Source organism: Fusarium vanettenii (assembly GCF_000151355.1).
Source record: "Fusarium vanettenii 77-13-4 chromosome 5 genomic scaffold NECHAsca_12_chr5_2_0, whole genome shotgun sequence".
Taxonomy (NCBI): Eukaryota; Fungi; Ascomycota; class Sordariomycetes; order Hypocreales; family Nectriaceae; genus Fusarium; species Fusarium vanettenii.
The window spans coordinates 624153-644583 of record NW_003315872.1 but is presented as its reverse complement, the minus strand read 5'-3'; the positions used below and the strand labels follow the sequence as shown (position 1 = coordinate 644583).

General features: G+C 54.3%; 6 protein-coding genes across 6 annotated transcripts; 5 read left to right on the top strand and 1 right to left on the bottom strand.

Annotated features, from left to right (window-relative positions):
- Window positions 1-420: 420 nt before the first annotated feature.
- On the top strand, window positions 421-2581 carry NECHADRAFT_93314 (uncharacterized protein; the record flags this gene model as incomplete). The annotated part of the gene is made up of 2 exons (XM_003048125.1): window positions 421-1255; window positions 1320-2581. 2 exons carry the CDS (start codon window positions 421-423, stop codon window positions 2579-2581), a joined length of 2097 nt encoding a protein of 698 aa, XP_003048171.1.
- A 4214-nt stretch (window positions 2582-6795) lies between these two features.
- NECHADRAFT_39963 (uncharacterized protein) lies at window positions 6796-9152 on the top strand (the record flags this gene model as incomplete). The annotated part of the gene is made up of 2 exons (XM_003048124.1): window positions 6796-7350; window positions 7398-9152. 2 exons carry the CDS (start codon window positions 6796-6798, stop codon window positions 9150-9152), a joined length of 2310 nt encoding a protein of 769 aa, XP_003048170.1.
- Window positions 9153-9807: 655 nt separating this feature from the next.
- Window positions 9808-10494, bottom strand: NECHADRAFT_93312 (uncharacterized protein; the record flags this gene model as incomplete). The annotated part of the gene is made up of 1 exon (XM_003047938.1): window positions 9808-10494. One exon carries the CDS (start codon window positions 10492-10494, stop codon window positions 9808-9810), a length of 687 nt encoding a protein of 228 aa, XP_003047984.1.
- A 727-nt stretch (window positions 10495-11221) lies between these two features.
- NECHADRAFT_80031 (uncharacterized protein) lies at window positions 11222-12644 on the top strand (the record flags this gene model as incomplete). Its single annotated transcript, XM_003048123.1, has 2 exons — window positions 11222-11712; window positions 11762-12644. 2 exons carry the CDS (start codon window positions 11222-11224, stop codon window positions 12642-12644), a joined length of 1374 nt encoding a protein of 457 aa, XP_003048169.1.
- A 368-nt stretch (window positions 12645-13012) lies between these two features.
- NECHADRAFT_80030 (uncharacterized protein) lies at window positions 13013-13834 on the top strand (the record flags this gene model as incomplete). Its single annotated transcript, XM_003048122.1, has 1 exon — window positions 13013-13834. The coding sequence occupies one exon, from the start codon at window positions 13013-13015 to the stop codon at window positions 13832-13834; it is 822 nt and encodes a 273-aa protein (XP_003048168.1).
- Window positions 13835-15682: 1848 nt separating this feature from the next.
- NECHADRAFT_102614 (uncharacterized protein) lies at window positions 15683-16459 on the top strand. Its single transcript, XM_003048121.1, has 2 exons — window positions 15683-15954; window positions 16048-16459. Exons 1-2 carry the CDS (start codon window positions 15864-15866, stop codon window positions 16209-16211), a joined length of 255 nt encoding a protein of 84 aa, XP_003048167.1. The 5' UTR covers window positions 15683-15863; the 3' UTR covers window positions 16212-16459.
- The last annotated feature ends 3972 nt before the right edge of the window (window positions 16460-20431 follow it).

Below are 20431 nucleotides of genomic sequence, written 5' to 3'. Positions count from 1 at the left end.
GCGGTTGAAGACAAGATTTGGAGGTTGCATCTGAGTGACCGACAGAAGCTTCTCGACGAAGGCTGGCAGTTCAAGGCTGATATTCACAAGCCTCATCAGGGTGTATGCACAACTTTTTAGCCCTTGTAATTCTTATCCTGGCCTATCTATTGGTTGTTGAGCATCTCAAAAGAGGGTCGAGGGGTCTTCACAAAACGTTGCTCTCACTGCCCCGCCAAACGTCATCAGCCCAACGGCGTGACACATCCATTCATTCAAACAAAGGACGAAGTTGAGTATATAAGCAGATCGTGTCTGCCTGTTACTTCGAGATCAAGTATATTTCAAACTTTAATCACGGGGAAATCTTTGCCGTCCACCTCTATCGACATATCAATCAGGCCCTGAAGTCGGGCAACAGCTCGACACCCCGCCTCAGACATGTCGAGCCGACAGCTTCGGAAGCTCCAGAAGCAAAGAGAGCTGGAGGAGGCGCAGCGACTCGCAGAGAAGGAATCAGATGAGAGCGAGGAGGAGGTCGCGCCTATTGCAGCTCCTAAGCCTCGGGTGAGCCTCTTTGCGGCTCTAGGTGGCGATGATGATGATGCGCAGGATGAGGATGAGGAGCAAGAGGAGGAACAGCAGGTTAAGGAGAAAGTGAGTCTGGAGCAGCAGCCGGCTACGTCAGGGAAGAGTAAGAAGAAGAAAAAGAAGAAGAAGAAGAAGGCTTCTGCTGCAGCACCGGACGTTGAGGAAGAAGAGGATGAAATCGACAAGGCCATCAAGGAACTCAACATCACCACCAACGCACAAAACACCTCGGCAGCAGCTTCAGCTCAATCAACCCGTCGAATCAACGAGCTACTAACCATAAACCCATATCATCTCCGTGCCGTCAACGAGATGCGCAACCTCTTTGGCCGCGAGGTCATAGAATCCGCCGAAGCAGAAGAAGAGCAAGAACGCAACAACCGAAACCGACGAGGTCAAATGCAGCGCGAAGTCGACCTCGAGACGTTTCTCCGTTCGCCACCAGGTGCACCAAAGCTTCCAGAGGTGTCGCTGCGCCGCAATGTGTTTATCCAGGGACGGGAGCACTGGCCGAAGCAGAGCGCTGGAGGTTTGACGATGAAGGAGGTGGGAAAGGCGCCCGACGGGTCGTGGACCGAGTATGCGTATTTCCACGACAAGAACTATGATGCTGTGCAGGCCTTCTTTTTCGCCTGTGTGCACATTGGTGATCCTATGCGCATGGTTCATCTACTCAAAGAAGTCCGTAAGTTATACCAGATTGGACTGGACATTAACATGTATAGCATGACAGCTAACACCCATCTTAGCATACCATGTATCAACTCTCCTGCAGGTCAGCAGCGTCGCCAAGCAGGATCAGAACATGGCCCTCGCTGCTGAACTGTGCGAGCGAGCCCTCTTCACCTTTGGTCGCGTGACCACCTCGGCCTTCCGTCAGAACATTGAGCAGGGCAAGGCACGTCTCGATTTCCGCCGACCAGAGAACAGACAGTTCTGGCTGGCAGGATATCACTACCTCAAGAGTCTCATTCGCAAGGGAACCTACCGAACAGCTTTTGAGTGGGCCAAGCTTCTTTACACGCTGGATCCCAAGGACCCCTATGCCATGCGGCACTTTATCCACGTTCTTGCAATTCGAGCCCACGAGGCTCAATGGCTGATTGACTTTCTCAACGAGGTAGAAAAGACGAGCGAGAACCGAGACACAATATACCTAAGGCAAACCCTGGTGCTGGCTCACCTGCAGCTCGGCGATACGACCCGCGCTGCCGAAGAGCTCGAAAAGGGCATGAGGCGAGTTCCTTGGCTGTACTGCGCGCTATTCCAGGAACTGAACCTCGATACACCGCCATCCATCTGGGGTATTAACGCCGACTCCAATGACAGGTCGTTCTGGGTGAAACTCTACATCCACCAGGCAAAGGATCTCTGGAACAACGCTCAAGCCATTCCAGTACTGGAAAGGGTAGCCAACACCCTAGAAAAGGTAGACACGAGTGTACTGCCCAAGGATGACTCTCCGGCAGACCAGGGCGCCACACGGCTTGCCTTCCTCGAAGGCCAGACATCCCTCATGGCGCTGGCACCTCGAGAATTGCTTGATGCCCAGCCCAACTACGAATTCGACCCCCTCCCACCTGCAGAGGCGGACAACATATTCACTAGCGAAGGGACACAACTGCCCTGGCGAGAGAGGCAGCGGCAGACAGAAGCTCCGCCCAGCGAGATCGAAGCGCGTATGCGTAACATGTTTGCGCGTCACGCGGCTGGAGTTGACACCGGCGCCGAGGGCGGCGACGATATGGAACTTGCCGCCCTGCTTGACGACGAGGAGCTACAGCGGGATCTGGAGGAGCACGCACGTGCGGGCAACCAGGCGGGACTTCTCAACCGACTGATGCAGATGCTTGGCGTGACAGCCGGCCCGACTGGTGAGGTTGATGAGGCTGGTACTGGACATCAGGGGAATGAAGGTGAAGATGACAGGCCGGAGCGGCCTGGGTCGGAGGCGGAGCGTGGTCCGAACGGCGACGGGGTTCCAGGGGCTTGGCCCGAGGACGACCGGTGAGGCCAGCTACTCTGCGGTACAGGTGCAGGTGCAGGTTTGAGGCGTTTACCGTGGCTGTTACATATTAGACGGTATTGTTCAACAGGCGTCGATGGCGATCGACAGTGGTTGTAAAAGGTGGCCGGTGAGGGTATATGAACCCATGCAATAGGTGTCTAGTGAAACACTGAACGGAGACGACAACCGTTCGTCCGAATTGAGCATCGACTTTTGCCCATGATCGAACTGCCCAACAAGGAATCCAGACCAGGAAGGCCATGGTGCAACGGCCAACCGGAGATGGTCATATCTCACTCAATCTCGACAAGATCTTGAGCTGCTACAATGTTATTTCCGCTAGGAGACCCTCCGTGGAAGCCAAGACTCCCCAGATCATCTAGAAGCTCTTTCCACGTAATAAAACAGCAACGGCAATTCATCAAAATGAGTATCTTAGCAGCGAGTAAGCGCGCATCCGGGAGATGAAGGTTTCTAGAATGGGCGGTAGAAGACAATTAAACCCAAGACACGGCAGCCAATAGCATGCCGGGAGTGTGGCATGATGAAAAAGAGTGCTAAGCGCAATCAAGAATAGTCGGATGAAAATGCTCAGCCCTGCCTTGACCTTGGATTGCGGTTGGTGTGCCATTGACCCCGGTCCAAGACAGGAGGAGCTCGCTCAGGAGGTTATTCCGAAAATCCAGGCGAATTTCTGCTCCGGGTCTGTTGAAACAAGCATTCCCGCTATGCCAGATTGAGAAGCTGCGTGTGAGACCAGGGTATATCGGCAAGTTTGGTGCTCGTCGAGTCTCTGCCTTTGCATCACCATGAGCGTGCCGCGCGGGGCCATGGAGTACAGTAATAAAAGACGACTGGTAACAAGCCAACTGGTCAAGCCAACTGGTCCTAGGACCAACTAGGGACGTGGCTAATGAAGCCATTGACACCAGAGACGAGGAATAATAGGAGCATGTCCCGGGATATGCTGGTCAGCATAATAACCACAGCCATCTGCGGCGACGGTCAGCATCGGCGCCCGCGCGGAGGGAATGTTGACTGGACGTGGGTTCTTTACTGATCCATCGTGTCGACAAGATTTCTTTCGGAGCCGAGGGAACCGACGCTAATTGCTCAACAAGAGATGGATGGTGCAGGGAGCACGCGCCCAAGCCTGAGCCCGAGCCATCGGCCGACTGGAATCAAATCAAATCAGCAGAATCCCGCGAGCCCACGGTAGGTAAGCGCATATGGCGCATGCAACATTGTGCGGAACACATGATACAAGGTATCCATGGGGTTGTCGAGCCTCGCCGTCTGGGGTCGTCCGCCGGGGGCGAACCCGAGTGGAGAGGTTCTAGCCTCTGAGGACCAATTCGTCCGACAATGCAATGAGTGACCGTGATGAAGGAGGGCATTCGGCAATGCATGCAAGCAAGACATGACACGAGGCGTCCGCGGGAGGGAGGCGGGCAATGACAAGTTGCTGGGCTGCCGTCCCACGAGTTGGGCACATTGGCTAGCCAGACGGTCCTTGGCTTGAAAAGGCTTTCCTCGGGCGGCGCCACAACCAGCTCAAGGAGATCCAAACGAGCCGAAAAGGGATCAGGAGGGGGGCATTGCCATGCTCCGAGTCCAGTCTTGGCGTCTGCAGACACAGACTCCGGCGACCAAAGGCTTGTTTTGGGCTTGGTCTGGCCTCGGGATGGATGGGCGAACTGCAAGGCCACAATTTGTATGTCTGCAGAGCGCAGCAGAAGTGTCCTGCCGCCGGTGACCGGGGATTGGATGGAAATGCCTGCCTGGAGCACGGCTCTGCACATGACGGCGAAGGGGGGGTTACAGACAGGAAGCGGAGGGACTGGGGATAAGCTGGAGATGGGTCGGCCGAGAGGATTCCTGCGGCTGCGGTGAACCTGGTGACGGGCCAAGCTGTACTGTGTACTGTCTGCCGAGTACGAATGGCTTATTGGTGTCACAGACAGTGTTTCCCTTGGCCGTTTCTCCCGTCTCCGTTTCGCGGTCTGTGCCTATCCTCTCTCTCTTGGTCCCCCCGCCTCTCTCGGTTCGGAGAGTCGATGTCTGAGGTGGATGGGGGTTCCTGGGTCAGCACGTGCCATGCCGTGGACCAGCGCTTGATGCCTCGAGAGCTGTCTGGACGATAGCTCTAGTGTGTCACGGGTGGCGGATAGATACGCAGTCAGTGGAGGCGAACGATCGAGGCTGGCGATCATGGCGGGATGGGACGGATTAGCATGAGTTGCCTCGTGGTTGATTGAATCATGAAGGGGGGACGGATCAAAACGTGAAGTTTAATGGGATTGCAGGTACAGCACGGTACTGTACCTGTGATGCTGTTGATCAGAGAGGCCCAGGGTTTCGGAGCAATCACGTGCGATTCATGCGCCTTTGTCCATCCTTGGGAGGCGATGGGCCGAGCTGCAAAGCTTCCAGGGAAGGGACGGTCGAGACCCGTCATTCCAGGGCCTAGGCCCAGACCCGGCTCCGACGGCGGTCACGGTGCGGATGCCCCTCAGCCCCTTCCCCAGCAGCAGGTTGGTCGTCGGTAGGCAGGCAGGCACGCACCCTGTTCTTGGTACCTGCCTTCCGTGGCATTGGAAGGATCCAATCCAAGTCCTGGGTACGTACCTTATTCGCAACCGCATAACTCGCTCCGACGCTAGCACATCCCATCGATTCCCCGACGGGAACTGCAGTTCTCTCTTTTGAGATGCCCGATCAGTTGACGACGGGAGATAAAGCTCGTGCCAGGAGCATAGATCCCATCGAGCTGGTAGTTGATTATCGAGTACTCCGTACACTACCGCACTCTACCTTTGACGACCCCCTGCATCAAAAGGATCGACAGCACCGTCGGGACCAGACCCTTCTGGCGTCGTCTTGCAGCATCAATACCAAGAGCCGGGATTGGGGATTGTCACCATCGGCCGATCAATCCTCCCCCCACCACATCCAGCTCCGGGCTGGGCTGGGCTGCGATTCAGCGCCTCGTGGTCCATCGCCATCCCCATCCATCGTCTCGAGCCGCTCCAACGATTCATTGCATAGCATAGGTTGACAAGAGATTGACGGCCGCATTGGCTCTGGCACTACCGTCGGTCCATCCCACTCATCACCCACCCACAGGCCGGTCATTTTCACCCCACGAAAAGTCCTACAGTACGGTACAAGCTAGTCGCTGGGCTGGACTACTGTAGCTAATTGCCAATTGTCCGGCTTGCGCGACGCGCGACGAACCACCACTCCGAATCGTCCTGTAACTAATATCCCCCATCGGTTTCTCTCCTCTCCCGTCCGACTCCTCTCCCCCAGCCCAACTCTACCCAACCAAACCGGCTCGGCTCCACTGGGTCATTCTGGCAAAGAAAGCAAAGCTCAAAGGTGCACGCACTCTGCACTGCACTGCCGGATCGCTCGAGTCGTGCGTGCGCGTGTCTGTGGTGGCTGAATCAGACAGCAAGAAAAAGAGAGCGACGGACCACGCCTGCGCTCTAGCTCCACGGCGTCGACCTGTGTCTGGGTACGAACAAGGTAAAGTCCAACGACCCTGGCAAGCCGCCCCATCTCCAAGGAAGGACCAAAGCCTCCCGGTCCAAGCTGTCCCCGTTCCCCGTAACCCGTGCCCTGTAACCTGTCCGAGTCTGCGTGTGTGGTGCCTCTTTCTGACTTATTCGTGTCGGCTTCGCCTTGGTCAGATCTGTTTCTTCTCTTCTTGCCTCCTCTCGCCATCTGCTCGAGTCCCTTTACCCTCGCTATCCGTCATGTCCGTCGCCAGTTCGGCGCGCTTGCGACTCAACATTGCCTACCTCCCCCAGCCGAGGCTGTCGTCGGCTGCCTGAATCTCCGTCCGTATACGATCACATACATCTCTCCATCACCGCTGAGCATCTCGACGCTGGTCCGCGCAGCCTGGTCGACCGACGCTCGTTGACTGTCATCGCCTTCTCGTCGGCGTGCTGTTGTTGCTCGATCCCACTTACACTCTCGGCCGACCAATCGTCCGACCAGTAGCTCGACTCCTTAAACCTCCAAGCTCCCTCAATCTCCGCGCCTTCTCGACCTTGGCCAAATTTTGTCGCCTGACCTCGGTCTTTCTCGAGATGGCTACAGCGCATTCGAATGCCCACGACGTGGGCGCTGCGCCTCCTCCGCCATCCGTTCTGGCTTCTACTCCTTACGATACGCCTCTGTCGCAGCAGACTCCACCGCATCACCACATGCACCAGCAGACACCTTCACAGGGCCATGCGCCTACTCACCACCAACAGCAGCAGCAGCAACAGCAACGCAGCGTCAAGAGACCGCGACCAGTCAAGTCGTGCACCGAATGCCGAAAGAGAAAACTGCGATGCGATCGCCTTTGTCCATGCTCCCAATGCCAGAAATCGAACCGAACCTGCAAATATGCCGTCGATCATGATTCCGCAAACCTTTCCGATGGCTCTGACAGCGAGATGCCAGAACCTGCCCGACCAGCAAAGCGTAACTGCGGCCCGGCCATGTTTACCTCGGGCACTCCTCTTCCCAACAACGACTCGGTGTACGGGGCGGTTCGCAACGGTGATTCTACAAATCCGACTTCGTTGGAGGAGCTGGCGATGCGCATGGAGAGGCTAGAGAGGCACCTTATGGCGCGAAGCCCTGTCGCCTCTGAAACTAGTGGCAGACTGATCGCGGCGTCCTCTGATACTATTCGGGGATTGACGGTCAAGGAAGGGGCTTTGAGAACAAGGTATCATGGCCAAAACAGTCCTCGTGTCTTGCTTAACTTGGTAGGTACCCTTCTGCTGCTGCACCGGATGATACTAAATGCGACCAGTTTGACGAAGCCAAGGATTTCATGGCCAATATCCACAACGTCAATGGGGTTCGAGACACCCTGGTGAACTTTAGAAGGTTCCACAAAGCACTCCTCGACGAGTATCGCAAGTCGCTTTCCCCAATCACCGTCTTTGTTGACTCTATGATGCCTGTTCATAAGCGCATGACGGACATCCTGCCAAAGAAGTCGGTATGCGATAGACTCGTCGACTCTTACGTTGATACATCCGAAACCATCTACCGAATCCTGCACTTGCCCCTGTTCACGGAGCAGTACAACCTGTACTGGGAGGGCAAGTTGCAATCCGAATACTTTCTCCCACAACTACTTTCACTCCTATCCATCGCATCCCGATTCGAGACCAAGACCAAGGGCCTCGGCAATGAGCGCGCGGAAGGCGTACATATCCCGACAGCCTGCGCCCTCGTACGGACCTGGCTGGACAGTTTAAGGGGGAAGCAGTTGGTTGAATTCGCGGTACTTCAGGTGGAGGTGCTCCTCCTGCATGCGCAGCGGATGATTACACCCCGGATCCAGGACTCATGGACATCACTGGGATCCATCGTGCGCATGGCTATGACCATGGGTCTACATCGAGATCCTTCCGAATTTGAACCCCGGGTCCCTGTGTACCTGGGCGAGATGCGCCGCCGAATGTGGTTCACAATCCTGGACATGGACCTTCATATTTCTCTGGCCAGCAACTTGCCTTGTCTTGTCCGAGATGGAGACTTTACATGCCGACCACCCCGGAACCTGGACGATGCAGAACTATTCCCGGACATGAAGGATTTGCCGCCGTCGAAGCCGATAGATGTGGTTACAGACAACCAGATGCAAGTTTACGCGGCCATGACCTTGGGAGTGCGGATGAAGGTGGCACACATGCTGAACCGCATTGACACGATCCGCGATTACCAGGAGATATTGGACGTGGGAGCCAAGCTTGAGAGATTCCTCGACGACATTAATTATATCTTCCCCCGGCAAGGCATCCTGAGCGATGCGCAGAAAAGCAAGCAGTGGCGGTCCCGGGTCATTCTCGACATGCATGTGAGGCGACCCCTGCTCGCGCTGTACCGGCCATTTGCCATTGGCGCCCCTGACGCGCCGGCCCAGATTTCCCGGGCATATCTTAGGTCGTCGATGGTCATCATGAAGTACCTGGACGAGCTGGATCCTATGTTGGCCCATTTCCAGGATATCGCCGAGATGTACCATCAGGTGCTCAAGAGGGACATAATCCAAGCGGCCCTGAGCGTGTGCTTCTACATCCGGTCGGCAGTGCGTCCGGCTTCTGATAGCTCAGGGCTTGGTTCGCAAGCATTGCGCATGTCTCCCGACTCATCGGACGACTACCCATCCTATAACCCGGAGAACCTGGTGCTATGGTCGCCTTCACGGCTTATTAGCACAGTGGAGAAGACGCTGGATCTACTGATTCGCAACATCAGTGGCCGCGACACCAAGGATGTGGTTTGCCTTTCGGTGGTGCTCAACTGCGTTCAGAAGCCAGAGTTCCAACCAGACGAGGTTGTACAAGGGCTTCACATCGTGTTGGATCGTTGCTTGAGGGCAACCAACATGAATCTTGATAATGTCCCTGTCGCTCCTCCTGGGCCTGTCGATGGTTTCCAAGGGGACGCATACAGACACCCTCACATGCCATTCATGTACCAGAGAAACCCGGTAGGAGTACCGGCAGCTGTCAGTGATCTTGACGGTTGGATATTATGGGAAGGCTGGGAATGAGTACATCCCCTGATTTAGTTGGATATGTATGTATGCCTTTTGAGCGGATTTTGGAGCATCTTTGGCAGATGCTGTAGGCATTGCTTTACCTTTTCTTCTCTTCTTTGTTATCATGTTTCTTCACTTCATCTTGATATCACTTTCCTTTGTCCTGGGAGCTGTGAGGGGGTATCGGCTTGGGTCTTGATGTAGATGAGCGAGCCACAACGGCGATGGTAAACAAACAGCTACTCTTTGGGCGGGCACGGCACAGCTCGGCCCTGGAAAGTTTCAGCGGGCGTTGGGGCGAGTGTTTTACCTGAATTTCAGGGCGCATTTTATATACTGTCACCTTTTTGTACGGTCTCGCGGGTGGCGCATCAAGATAGATGGTCAAAGTAGGGACTTTGTATTCATTGCGGCTTGAACACAGACATATCGGCGGCGGGCGTGTGGTTAGGGGGGTTAAGAAATAGGGGTTGGTTTGGGGGTTTTATTTTTTGATGGCATTGAAAGAGGACCATGAAGAATGTTGTCTCGGAGGGTTGATGACACTGGTGCTTGAATCATGAAGATATTCCAGGCATATATTGATCTATGAAGGTGAATTTGGACGATGCATTATAGCCAGGGGCCTTTTCCCACAAGGACGTGTTCGCTATTTGAAGACCTGTCCCTAGTTGGTGAGTACGGGTGCTTTTTCATCAAAGTCACTCCCTCCAACAGCATCAACCAACCACTCTGCCACGCTGGCCCTAGATACGGCAGCGGACCATCCCGGAGCACCACGTCCATCGTCAGGCCAAGCTCGAACAGCGGTAACAGGCCCTTCAGTGAGACGGCAGGGTCTAGCAAGGACAAAAGGTAGGCTACTGTCTCTCACGAGGGCATCCACGTTGGTGTGGCCATCTAGACCTGTCCGAAGGGCTTTACTGTAGTTGAGAACGAAGCGCATGGGCGCAGAAAGAGAGGCCATAGAAGCTCCGACGCCCTGAGAGGAGTTGACGATGAGTTTGGGCTGCTTGGTGAGGTTTGTATCCTTGATGGCGTTCAACAAGGCCTTGGTTGAAGTTTCCATAAGATCATGAGGGCAGTTTGGTGCTGTAGAGGCAAAAGGCGAGGTTCCAGTCTTGCGGTGGCCGAGAGCAAAGATGACTGCGTCTGGAGGAGTAGGAGATTGGAGTGCTACCTCGAGGTCGGGTTGAGAGGTGGGCGAGCCAGTAACCAAGGTGAGGCTGGGACTTGTGTTGGTAAAGATGGATGGGTCCCTAACGAGGGCTGTTACAGTGTATCCGCGTTTTAGAGCTGATTGGAGAATGAGAGAACCGTTGCGGCCAGAAGCGCCAAGGAGGAGGATGTTCATTTTAGTGGTGAGCGTGTAAGTGAGGTTTTAGGGGTTTTGAGTTGAAGAGTTCAGGTCTGAACAAAGACAGATGATAACACTAGTAATAGTATTGCTTCATCTATATACTATACACAGGACTCCAAGCTCAACTTTGTACTCGTCGTCTTGATAATGAGCAACAAGGCCATCGTCCAACTCGGCCGATATATCCCGGGGCCGGTGTCACTCGGCCGATAGAATCAGCATTATCCAACGTAATCCGACCAAGCTTAGCAATCACCAAACCAATTGCCCGAGCGCAACAATCATCTAAACACGCTCTTCTAAATGTCCCCTTTATTCCATCGGACAATTCATCAAAAGCACGAGAAACAATCTCAAGACACGAAATACTCGGACCGTGAAATGTTCCGCCCGAGTCAACAAGCCTCGGCGCAACTGGATCATCATGAGCAAAACAGCCTCGGCTTCTCTTCCCCGCATTCAAGTGAAAAAAGCTGGGGTAACAAACCTACAAGATCGAATTAAAGAACGAGCCGAGTTACCTTGTTTGAACAAGCTATTCCTGTTGGTTTGTTAAAAAAAAAAAAAAGCCCGGGGTCTTTATCTGGGGATGATCAGCCTGGGGTTATGACTTGATTAATATACTACCTGTTTCTCCTCCCCTCAACTTGTACAACTCACTCTTTTCTCTTTTACAAAACTCTAGTGATATACAAAGCAAGTGCTTTACTCAACACACAATATGCCTTCCAAGAAATCATCCGCCTACGTCTTGGGCGTGGGCATGACAAAGTTCATCAAGCCCCGCGGAAAAGTCGACTACACCGAGCTCGGCTTCGAGGCCGGCGTCAAGGCCCTCTTGGACGCAAAGATCAACTACGACGATGTCGATCAAGGTGTGGCGTGCTACTGCTACGGCGACAGCACCTGCGGCCAACGCGTCTTCTACCAGTTCGGCTTGACGGGAATTCCTGTGTACAACGTCAACAATAACTGCTCCACCGGGAGTACCGGACTTAACATGGCGCGCACACTCGTGCAGCACGGTGCCGCGGATTGTGTCATGGTTGTTGGGTTTGAAAAGATGATGCCAGGAAGTCTACAGTCGTTCTTTAAAGATAGGGCGAATCCATTGGGGGCGACGACAAAGATGATGGCTGAGACGAGGGGTGTCACCAACGCTCCCGGTGCAGCTCAGATGTTTGGCAACGCTGGAAGAGAGTACATGGAGAAGTGAGCAACTTTCCATAAACAAGGTAAACATGACTGCTAACGCTGTCAGGTACGGTGCCAAGGCAGAGGACTTTGCAGAGATTGCACGAGTCAACCACGCACACTCGCCCAATAACCCCTACTCGCAGTTCCAGCAGGTCTACACAAAGGAGCAGATCCTCGAGGCGGCCATGATCCACGAACCCCTGACGAAACTACAGTGTTGCCCAACTTCAGACGGTGGCGCCGCAGCCATCATCGTCTCTGAAGCCTTCCTCAAGGCTCGACCGCATCTTCGTGAACAGGCTATCGAAATCGCTGGCCAGTGTCTTGCAACTGATGCACCGAGCTTGTTCTCTCGAAGCGCTATTGACCTTATGGGTTACGAGATGACACAGCGAGCAGTAAAGGAGGCGACACAACAAGCAGGCATTTCAGCTCGAGACGTTCAAGTCGTCGAACTTCACGACTGTTTCAGCGCCAACGAAATGATCGTCCTCGACGCCCTAGGTCTCTGCGACAAGGGCAAAGCCCACGAGCTCGTCCGAGCAGGCGACATCACGTACGGTGGCAAGTACGTAGTCAACCCTTCAGGCGGACTCATCTCCAAGGGTCATCCCCTCGGTGCAACGGGCATAGCTCAGTGCGCAGAGCTGGTGTGGCATCTCCGAGGCTGGGCCAACAACCGCGCCGTCCCAGAGACAAAGTACTGTCTTCAGCATAACCTTGGTCTGGGCGGTGCAGTGGTCGTGACGGTGTATAAGAGAGCTGATGGAAAGACGGCGCCGGTGGTTGACTCGAACACGGTCGGACAGAAGAACAAGTTGGGATATAACCCTGCGGTTGAGGCGAGGGGGTTCACTGAGGAGCAGGCTGATGCTGTGAGGAGCAAGGCCAGCAGGAGTGAGTGGGCGCTGCAGGACACGCTTAAGAAGGTTGAGTCGAGGTTTTAGGTGTGAGATTCATGTATATGTGAGTTGGGATGTGATTACCAACATTCACTCCGAGTTATCCATGTTGACCTGAGATTGCTGCTCGTGAATAATAGCCAGACTATACGCCGAACGTCTCGGGTTGTTGTATCATGTCCTCCTATGGAACAGCCAACCTGCAAGGGACAGTTTATTCCCTGGCAACTTGTAATCACAATTAAATTGCCAATCTATCACAATATCATCACTTCAAATCAAGGGAGATGACTTGGCGTAGGTATAGACGCCACGTTACGGAACCGCGTCTCGACCTGCCCCTCCATCAATCTGACTTCTCTTCCTCTTCTCTTCAACACCATCACCAACTCAAACTCAAAACTCACCTCAAGATGAACCAATTCCACCTCTTCAACAAGCTCCCAAAAGAGCTCCGCTACAGAATCTGGGAGGTCACATGCCAAGACAATGGCACCCTCCACGTGTTTGGAGACAGATGGCTGATGCACTACCTCGTCCCGGGAATGCCACCAGCTCCAATACAAATGCCGACTCCTGTGGCCTTGTTTGTATGCTACGAGTCACGCAAGGCCGCTCATCGCTGGATTAAGGAGAACAAGGCGATCAAGCAGTTTCACGACCCTGAGGGAGACAATGACGCGCCGGGCATGACGCTCGTACGCGAGTTTGATCGCGACCGCGACATGCTGTACGTGCCGCGCGACAGCTGGTATGACTTTATCGACCACATGGAGCGCGACTATGAAGCTGGCGGAAATCGTCCCCTTTGCAGCGACGTCGGGAACCTAGCCGTGCCAGCTTTTACCGCCTACTACAGCATCCCAAACCTAGCGTGCATCATGGCGTGGGCCAGGAACCTACGAGCCATCTACGTCGTCTGGGACGACTTACCCAGGGACCCGGACTCGATCCCAGCCGAGGACGACGACGTGGCCGGGATCGAAGCGCATCCGCGGGTGGAGATTGTGTCTCTGCCTTCCCCAGGCGAGACGGTGCGCATGAAGCACGTCGACACCGACACGGAGCGAGAGTTTGTTGAGGAGGGGGAGCTCGAGGAGTGGATGGATGAGATGGACAGTGTGTGGGCAACGACCGAAGTAGACGATGACATGGTAGACGACGAAGGGGGTGTAAAGATGCCTCGCATCAACGTGAGAGTCGCCGAGGTTCCAAGGCAACAACGGCCTTGGTGAGCCATCATGGCATAGGATGAATGTGTCCCTTTGGATCAGATCAGAACAGACTCTGCCGATCAAACGCATATCGAATCCCAACATGGCATTTGTCCAACTTTACCCATGACAAGAGATGAACAAACCCCATCCTCATCGTGGCGACATGAACCATTATGTGACTCGTCACTATATCCCACCCACCGGCTAAAAAACAGCAAACCACACGCGCACACACCGAAAGATAAGACCTTGGGCATGTCGAATAACCGAAAAGTATTCGTAACGAGCCCGGCGAGGCCCGTTGCAGAATGATCTTCAGACCGTTTGATTCCTTCCCTTCGGTAGCGACGGCTCTCCATCATACCACTCCGGTGATATTTGCCTCGTCAGAAACCCAGACCCGATAGATATGACACACAGAGCAACAAAGCGGAAGGCCGAGTCCGCTCCGTTGAGAAAAACCGGTTTCGCCGAGAAACTGCCCGGAGTCCCGCGACCACAGCGCCGGGTTTCTTTTTGTTAGCGGTGGCATCCGGAGGGTTCATGGTATAAAGAAAAAAGATCAGATCACCTGAGCGTACTTGAGGCTATTCGGCCAGATATCCGCTCACGCTAGGTAGGTAACCTAGGGGCACAGCGAGGTGTGTTCGATGTACACCTATAGCTTTTCTTCTCGAAGCGTCATCTCGGTGGAGCAAGTGACATGTGGCGAGACTCGCAGGGGAAAGGGGTGCTTTTGATATCGAACCCTCGTGGGTTAATACCCATGAGGCTGAAATGCGGCTGATGGCGATACAAACCGTTGTGCATCACCTGTCGTAGGGCTGTCACCCGTTAGAGCCTCCCACGCAGTACTTGCTATCCCGACGTGTGTGTGTGCGGCTACATATCCGCAGAGCTTCTTTCTTTCGTCACCCAACTTATGCGGCATCCCTCCTCCGTTGGATTCTTGCGAGGTTTAATACGGGAAGTGAAGTGAGGTGATGATGAAATGCTGGCTCGGGTCAGAGCTTTCCGAAGTCCCCTTTTTAGCGCCGGTAGTTGAATCAGCCCATTCTTGCTTTTTTTCCCCCTTGAGAGGCGTGTGCACGATAGGTGTGTTGGGATAGAATGTCAGTGTAGAGATATTGATGTCCGGTTGGTGTCTGGTCGGAGATTCAAATGTAGCTTTCTCGAGGAAATACACCCGGGATGGCTTCTGCATGGGTTAACGATTCGGCAGGTGCCGAGTTTACTGAGAGTTTATGACGCCAAGGTAAATATGCACGATAGATAATATAATTCCGAATCTATTCGTCACATGATTTACTAGATATATCTATTCATTCGCAATTCTAAAGTTGTCAACTTGACGCTCTAGGGTAGTTGACATCAACCATCACGATGATGAGCTCAACTCGGCTATCGGCGCTCGGACTCTAGTAGCAAGACGCAATTCAGACAAGACAAAATCTGTCCTCTTCTCTAAATAGATGTCGTGGTTGTGGCATTGTCAACTAAGATGACGAGAGATGCAAGATCGACATGTTGTAAGCTTAGCGTATAGCCTCAAAGCAACAATTGGTAACACAGCAACACGATGTCAATTGCCTCCTTACTTACAAATGAGAAAAAAAGTATGGAAACGGCCAGCGTCGGAAGAATTGCAAACAAGAGCATGTTTCAGATAATTCCCCCGTGTCTTGAGCAAGTTTCATAATTTTTTATCAGCGTCTATTCTCATTTCATTTCCCTTCTTGATCTGGAATTGGCGGAACCTCGGCCGGCTTGAACGGGGCGCCTCCTCCCCAATTGCGCAATTATCGCGGGACGGAAAACGCAAAAAAGGCGCCCAGCCGCCGCCGAGCCAGCCCAACCCAGCCAGCCATTATTAATTCACCGTCGCCTCTATTGTCAGCAACTCACCGTATTACAACTCTACACAACCTACAAAACCACCTCGACGACCACATCTACGCGATTTCCCATTCCAATCTTCAACAACACTCGGTAATCTTGCATCACTTTCCCTTTGATACCCCACCATCTCCAATCACCAACCATCACAATGGCCGACGCCCACACCTACGAGTTCAACGTCACCATGAGCTGCGGCGGCTGCTCTGGCGCTATCGACCGCGTCCTCAAGAAGCTCGACGGTATGTTACCCTCTGCCTGCCCAGACAGCTCTTCACCATAGCGCCATGCATGCCGCTGCTTCAATCCAGGAGCTGACATTACCCCGCGTCTAGGCGTCGACAGCTACGAGGTCTCCCTCGAGAACCAGACCGCCAAGGTCATCACCGCCCTGCCCTACGAGACCGTCCTCACCAAGATTGCCAAGACTGGCAAGAAGATCAACTCGGCCACCGCCGATGGTGTCGAGCAGTCGATCGAGGTTCCCGCCGCTGCCTGAGTGCTTCCATAATGCAATGCGAGCCGAGGCGAGCCGAGAGGAGGGAAGCGAGACAAAAATGATCCATCTGAATATCTGTTAGCTTTGCAAGCGCTTGGGAATAGTTTCGGTGTTTTGCGGCCCTGCCAAAGGAAGGGAATGCGGGAGGAGATTCTGTTTTTGACCCGGTTTATACATATCAATGCAAACTGTTGGCTGTATCACTACTGCCAACATAGCCCCTCAATTGCTGCACAGCTTGACTATGCATCTTGCTGACGTGTGTCTTGTTGTATGTCGTGTATCGCAGCTCGGACCTTGCGTCGCCTTCAGTTGCCGCCGCGGGCAAGGAGATCCTGGCAAGCGCCGCAGATTGAAAGCTCCTCAGACTGACACAAGCATAGCAGTGGTCTATGAAGCATGGGCGAACTGGACACAGTCGTATGTCTTTGCTCTCCTGGGCGTTGCGAAGGAAAAAGAAGCAAGAGAAAAGAGGCAAGAGTTGGTCAAACAACCCAACTCCTCCATGATGCAGTGTGTCAAAGAGGCACCCAAAACAAAAAAGATGAATGCCGAGAATGCTCCTTTCCCCTGCAGAATCCCGGTCTTTGACAGAAATTTCAGGAACTCGGCTGAGAGAAGAGCTCATGGCACGAGGGCTTGTAATGTGTAACCCCACAAATGGGCTGAGAAAAGTCATGATGGCTGAATCTGCGCCCGCCTTTGCCGCGACACAGAAACAAGAGATGTGCAGGAATGAGAAAAACAGGAACCGCCAGAAACAACATGCCAACCATGTGATGAAGGAAATCAACTTCCACGAGAACAACTCGAGCTTCCTGATCCCCGGACTGTCATGTCAACCCCTCTCTCGGACAGAAGCTTGCTGGCTCCAGCGACGGTTCATGTTCATCAGGCGAGGTCAGACGCCACAGCCAATGATGATGCGCGTACAACCCCAAGAAATGCCTACCTAGGCAAGCCTGGGGAATCAAGCCAGGTCAGGCTGCCCCGGACTCGAGGGACTTGATCTCAGATATCCCCATGGGCCGGCGGAAACGTGTGATCATAGTCACGACGTCGTCAATCGGGCATGGCACGTAAGGACGCCTAAGCGGCCTGAGCCCAAGAAAGCTCCTGCTGGTTCCCTACCCTTCCCCAGGCCGAAAAAAAGCTCTCATGAGGCATCCCCGGGTGCCCCAACTGATGTTCAAGTCCGGGGCCCCGTATCACAGACGGCGCCGGTGGGAAGGGAATTCACCACTTCCCCCTGGGGGCGTCCCCTGGGGGGCGTGCCGCTACGTCGAATGCGGGGAAGACAATTGCGGCTCATGCAAGTCAAGCTGCGGAGCCGCAGTGGATGCCATTAGCATCGCCCCTACGGAGCCTCGACGGGGGTTAGCACGGGCCTGATGACGGGCTCAAAGGGATAAGCGCGGCTTTTGGTCTTGGAAAAAACGCGGAGGCCCTGGAAACACACAGACCCTCCCCGCCCGCTGCCCCAGAAATCATGACCATCGAGGCCTTCGAGTCGACGACTGGTCGTGATGGATGCTAGATCCGGCTTCTGGTTCTGGTCCTTCTGGCTAACAACATGGCTTGCAAAACGGGCTCGCCCCATCCTCCGGCTCCTCACTGGCCCGTAGTTCCACCTTTGGGGGGTCACCTAGCTGCATCTCCGTGAGATTAGTCGTGAGGGGAAACGAACAGGTACTTACTAGACCTCCATGTGAATGAACCCACTTACACTGACCACGCACTCCCAATTCCGCGTCAGTCAGGGGCTGGGGAAAAAAGCTCATGCCCAAATCTCCCTCCAGTCCGGAGACGCGGGGAAACAGCAGACATGGGAATCAATCGGGTTGAAGGGACGAGATGCATCTCTGCAGCCGTGACAGAATCACCCACGGGTGGACCCTCAACAATCTGGAAGAAGATCAGATGTTGCCACTCTACCAGCGTCCAATCAACCAGCTGCCAAAGCCCGGGGAATGGGAGAGGAAGCTGGGACTGGAGGACCTACCGCGAGGTGCATCTCAGGTCAGACCCTTGAAACGAACAAGGGCATCACAGACCGTGCAGGGACGTGCCATTGAGGACCGAACATTGAGATCCGGACACGACGCGTTGAGCAAGTGTCCTGGGAGAGCTCGTTGTAGCTTTCGTCCAAGAGGTACATCTATCCGCAAATGTCATGGAGATCTCACTCATGGCGGGATGCAATGGAAGCTTGGGGCTTGGGGCTTGTAGGCATGGAACCATCAGTAGCCACGAACGAACAACGTCCGGCCACCCGGAGCCCGAACGGGAAGCGCTGACTTTAGTTTAGATGAAGGGACGGAAAATAGGCAAGCAGCTGCCTTCGCCCACTGACCTGAGCCGCTTGGAGAAAGCTTGAAGGTCATCTGACCAAGATCCAAAGCTCCCCATGCCCGCTGAGCAAACCTCGTCTCCACGTCTGCACCCAGGGCCGAGGGCACGTACCTTCTGGAAATCAGGTACCTGAGAGCTCTCCCTTGCACGGCTGGGTACGTGTTTTTTCCTTCTGGGTGCGTGTGCGTACCGTAGATCTGAGGGCGATCTTGAACATGAGCGAGGCTAACCCCAAAAGCCGTCTCACCATCGGCCTGACCCGCCACCACCTGGGGCCACATTGAGGGCCCTCTGGCGGTCCTTGCAAGGCTTCTCTGGGGTCCAGATCCAGAGCCTGTACGGTACAGTAGCAGCAGCGACGCAGGGCGCAGGGGGCTCCGAGTCAAGCACCGCTCTCAGTGTCACTCTGCACTGGCCGGGCTTCCCCGCATTTGCTTCCAGGCCTCCGTCCAACCGACTGGGATGACCCCAGAGAAAGCAGCACGGCTCCCCCGCGGGCGTCGATGGGCTTGGAGACGGCGCTGTCTGTATGTAGGAAAAAGTCTGTTGGGTGGCAGATCCCTCCTGTTGAAACTCATGTAGCATCACGGATCCGAAGCTGCCTGTCCATCGCGTGGTGCTAGCAGCGCAGCAGTTGGTGGGCTAGGCTGTATTACGGCACACACACATCCTGGGGAGGATGGGGGGCATGTGCCTAGTGAGACCGGACGTCCATGCTCCCAATGCTTGCCTGGGTGTTGCTGGCTGGGGGTTCTCGAGTGCGGGGAAGAGCGAGATGCCTCGAGTCGTTGACAAACGCCTCCCATGCCGGCGCCCTTTTGGCCCTCGCGTGTTCGCCTTCAGCTCCACTCCTGCACAAGACCTTAGTACGACGTCCAGTAATTCGACACAGCAGACACAGGTGGCACTTGTTTTATCGGTTGCCCATACCGTCTTTTGGGGTAAGTTCTTGTCAGTGTAACTGAACGGAGCTCTGGGCGCAGCAGCAGAGTGTACGGAGTAGTCGCCCATCACAATTCCCCTCAAGAGCTCCTTTCGAGCGAGAGCTAGCGCCGTTGACTCGCTGCCGGCGAAAGGGAGGTTGCATGGACGATGAGTCGCTCTCCACGCATCCATGCCTTACCCCGTACTTTGCGGACTGGATCTCTGCCCAGCCTAGAGGACGCGGAGCTGCGTATGTAGCTGGGTACGTTTGTCATGAAGTCCAGAGCGGTGGAACGGAGGGAGTGAAACACAGGTACTGGTCACGACGATTCGATGAGGATGCTGACACGACAACGGATGGGGGCGCAGTCCTTGACTTGACACACGGATCTGATACCCAGTCTAGGTTGTCTCTTGAGGGGCGTTGCCAGAGTATGCGTGCGTGCATTGAAATGCAGTAGTGGAGGTTGACAAGAAAAAAAAATAGTGGAGGTTGACATCAATATTTTTGTTTCTTTTTCTGACCTTTGCCTTCCTTCCTAGATTGTTGTAAGAGGCTGTAACGTCAGGATTGAGTTGGCTTCTAGACGGAAAGAAGCTTTGACGGAATCATGGCAGTAGCTCCTGCCTGCCCCTCCAATTACCAGTTGAAAGTCAGCGGGTGCAATAACGCCGACCTCGGCCCTGAATAACGCGAAACAACGAGATCTTGGGCCTCATTCCATCCCACTTACACCAACCGCCCACCAACAAAGTAAAAAACATGACAACAAAGTCGAGGCATTGATGCGTCAATTCCAACGGGGCTTAAAGATGCTAGGACATTTTTCTCTCACTCTTTTCCTCGCAAGTGTCCACAAAGATGGAAATAGCCATGCACATCGGCAGTTCCTTGATGCCGAATGGGGCAAGTTGGCAGAATTGGGGCGTCTAATCCATCCTCA